At 37.8% G+C, this 2,342-nt stretch overlaps 1 protein-coding gene across 1 annotated transcript; it reads right to left on the minus strand.

The window, feature by feature from the left end:
• Positions 1-517: 517 nt before the first annotated feature.
• Positions 518-1,987, minus strand: LOC141673216 (uncharacterized). Its single transcript, XM_074479946.1, has one exon. The coding sequence runs from the start codon at positions 1,985-1,987 to the stop codon at positions 518-520; it is 1,470 nt and encodes a 489-aa protein (XP_074336047.1).
• Between the last annotated feature and the right edge of the window lie 355 nt (positions 1,988-2,342).

Consider the following 2,342-nt stretch of genomic DNA (forward strand, 5'->3'; position numbering starts at 1 on the left):
ATGGCAAACTGCAACAAGTAGTGGAGTATGAAATGAACATCATGGCTCTTATACCCCACTAATTTCCTCTCCTTTGTGTGCACATATCGCCCTATGTTGGAGGCACAATCGTATGGCAGTTTAGTGTTTTCCAACACTAAACAAAAGATCTCCTTCTCTTTTTTCGACAAGTCAAAGATTGCTGCTCGTATTTCATGGTGTGCTCCATCTTCTGATAGAACAGGATGGAGGGGTTTTCTAATTCCCATTTCTTATAAATCTTTACGAGCGGCAACATGATCTTTTGTCTTGCCACTTATATTCAGTAAAGTGCCCAATATGTTATCGCAAACATTTTTTTCTATGTGCATGGCGTCAAGGTTATGTCGAAGTGGATTATGCTTCCAATAAGGTAAATCAAAAAAAATTGACTTCTTTTTAAAAGGGCCTTCAGTTTTACTCTTTGCCTTTTTGTTCTGCAGGCCGAATTGGTTTACATACCCAGACAACAACTCTTCAATGTCAGTTCCCGTTAAAACTAAAGGACACTGCCCCATTTTAATTGCGCCATTAAACCTTTTAGTATCCATTCTCCACTTGTGTGCAGAAGGAACTTTCGGTGGTTCATATAGCAAATTTTCTTGCTATGCTTCAAATAAAGTGATGAAGTTTCATAATGGCAGATAGGACACCCTAGTTTGCCTTTTGTGCTCCAGCCGGACAACATAGCATATCCCGGGAAATCGCTAATAGTCCATAGCACTCTAGCACGTAAATTAAAATCTTCATCAGCCAAGGCATCATAAGTATTAACGCCGACCTCCCATAATTCTTTTAACTCGGCAATTAAAGGTTGCATGAACACATCAATACTATTCTTTGGTGAATCTGGACCAGATATTAGTGTCGAAAGAATTAGATTTTCTTGTTTCATGCATAGCCAAGGTGGGAGGTTGTAATTGACCAATACAATTGGCCAGGTACTGTGACTTAGGTTCATTGAACGATAGGGGTTGAATCCATCTGAGGCTACTCCTAAACTAAAATTCCGATTTTCTAATGAAAAATCAGGATAGTCAGCACCTATCGTCTTCCAAGCCTCTGTATCAGCCGGATGTCTTACTTTTCCATCCTGTTGACGTCCCACATCGTGCCATTTCATTAGTTTCAAATATTCCTTGCACATGTATAGCCTCTGCAATCTCGGCTTTAGAGGGAAGTACCCCATCACATTAGCTGGCACTTTGTGTATAACTTGCCCCGGATCACTAGCATCATTGCCTTTTTTTTCCGGTAACACCCACCTAGAAACACCACAATTGTCACATTTTTCATTGTCTTTATTTTCTCCCCAGTACAACATGCAATTATTTCGGCATGCATGTATTTTTTCATAATGTAAGCCTAAATCCTTGATCATATTTTTTGCAGCATTCAAAGACAAAGGTATTTGGGCATCAGGAAAGGCGTCTCTTATTAACTCCAGCAATTCCCCAAAGGCAGACTTGGAAATTCCATGAGCACACTTTAAATGATAAAGTTTGATCAGGAAACTTAACCGAGAGAATTTAGTGGATCCGGGGTATAGTGGTTGTTTACCCTCCCTAACATGGCCATAAAACTTTCTAGCCTCTGCATTTGTTAGACTTTCATAGTCATTTTCTAAAGCTCGAAACTTTTTACCCGTACAATTGAACATTTCACCTAAATTATCTTCGAAATCCATCCCCGTCCCCGAATCCATGAAGTCAGTACTACCGTCTACTTTGGTATGTGATACCTCGCAAATCCATTTCATATATAGTGGAGAAGGGCCACTACATATGAGATGATCATAGATAACTGTTTGAGTGTGCCAATAACGGTTGACACATACTTTGCAGGGGCACTTCATTTCTTCTCCTTTAGCATGAATTGGAAATGAATTTTCCATAAATGCCTTTATCCCTCGTACATATTCTTTACTAGATTTTGGAAATCCTATCCAGCTACTATAATCATCTTCCATAAGTACACTGTATAATATAGCCTGCGAAGTTAAAAGAATATAAGTCTACCTAAAAAAGCCCGTGTAATCCTCTCTGTGCACTATACTGCAGTGATACTAGATAAACTAATAATTTCCTACATCTCATTCCCCATTTTTATTCATGCTTTGATTTTTATTAAATTTTTTACTTCAATTTACAACTGTAACTTTTGAATAGCACACAGGGAATAAATGTTAGAATGTAAAAGATCAATACTCAAAGACTTGTATAGCACATAAAATCAGTTTGAGATTAGATTAATGTCTTAAGTATTCGAATAATATATATATATATTTAATTGTACAAGGAACTAAGGAAGGCCCAGTACTGCTA

This window comes from Apium graveolens, chromosome 7, assembly GCF_009905375.1.
Source record: "Apium graveolens cultivar Ventura chromosome 7, ASM990537v1, whole genome shotgun sequence".
In the NCBI taxonomy this organism is placed as follows: domain Eukaryota; kingdom Viridiplantae; phylum Streptophyta; class Magnoliopsida; order Apiales; family Apiaceae; genus Apium; species Apium graveolens.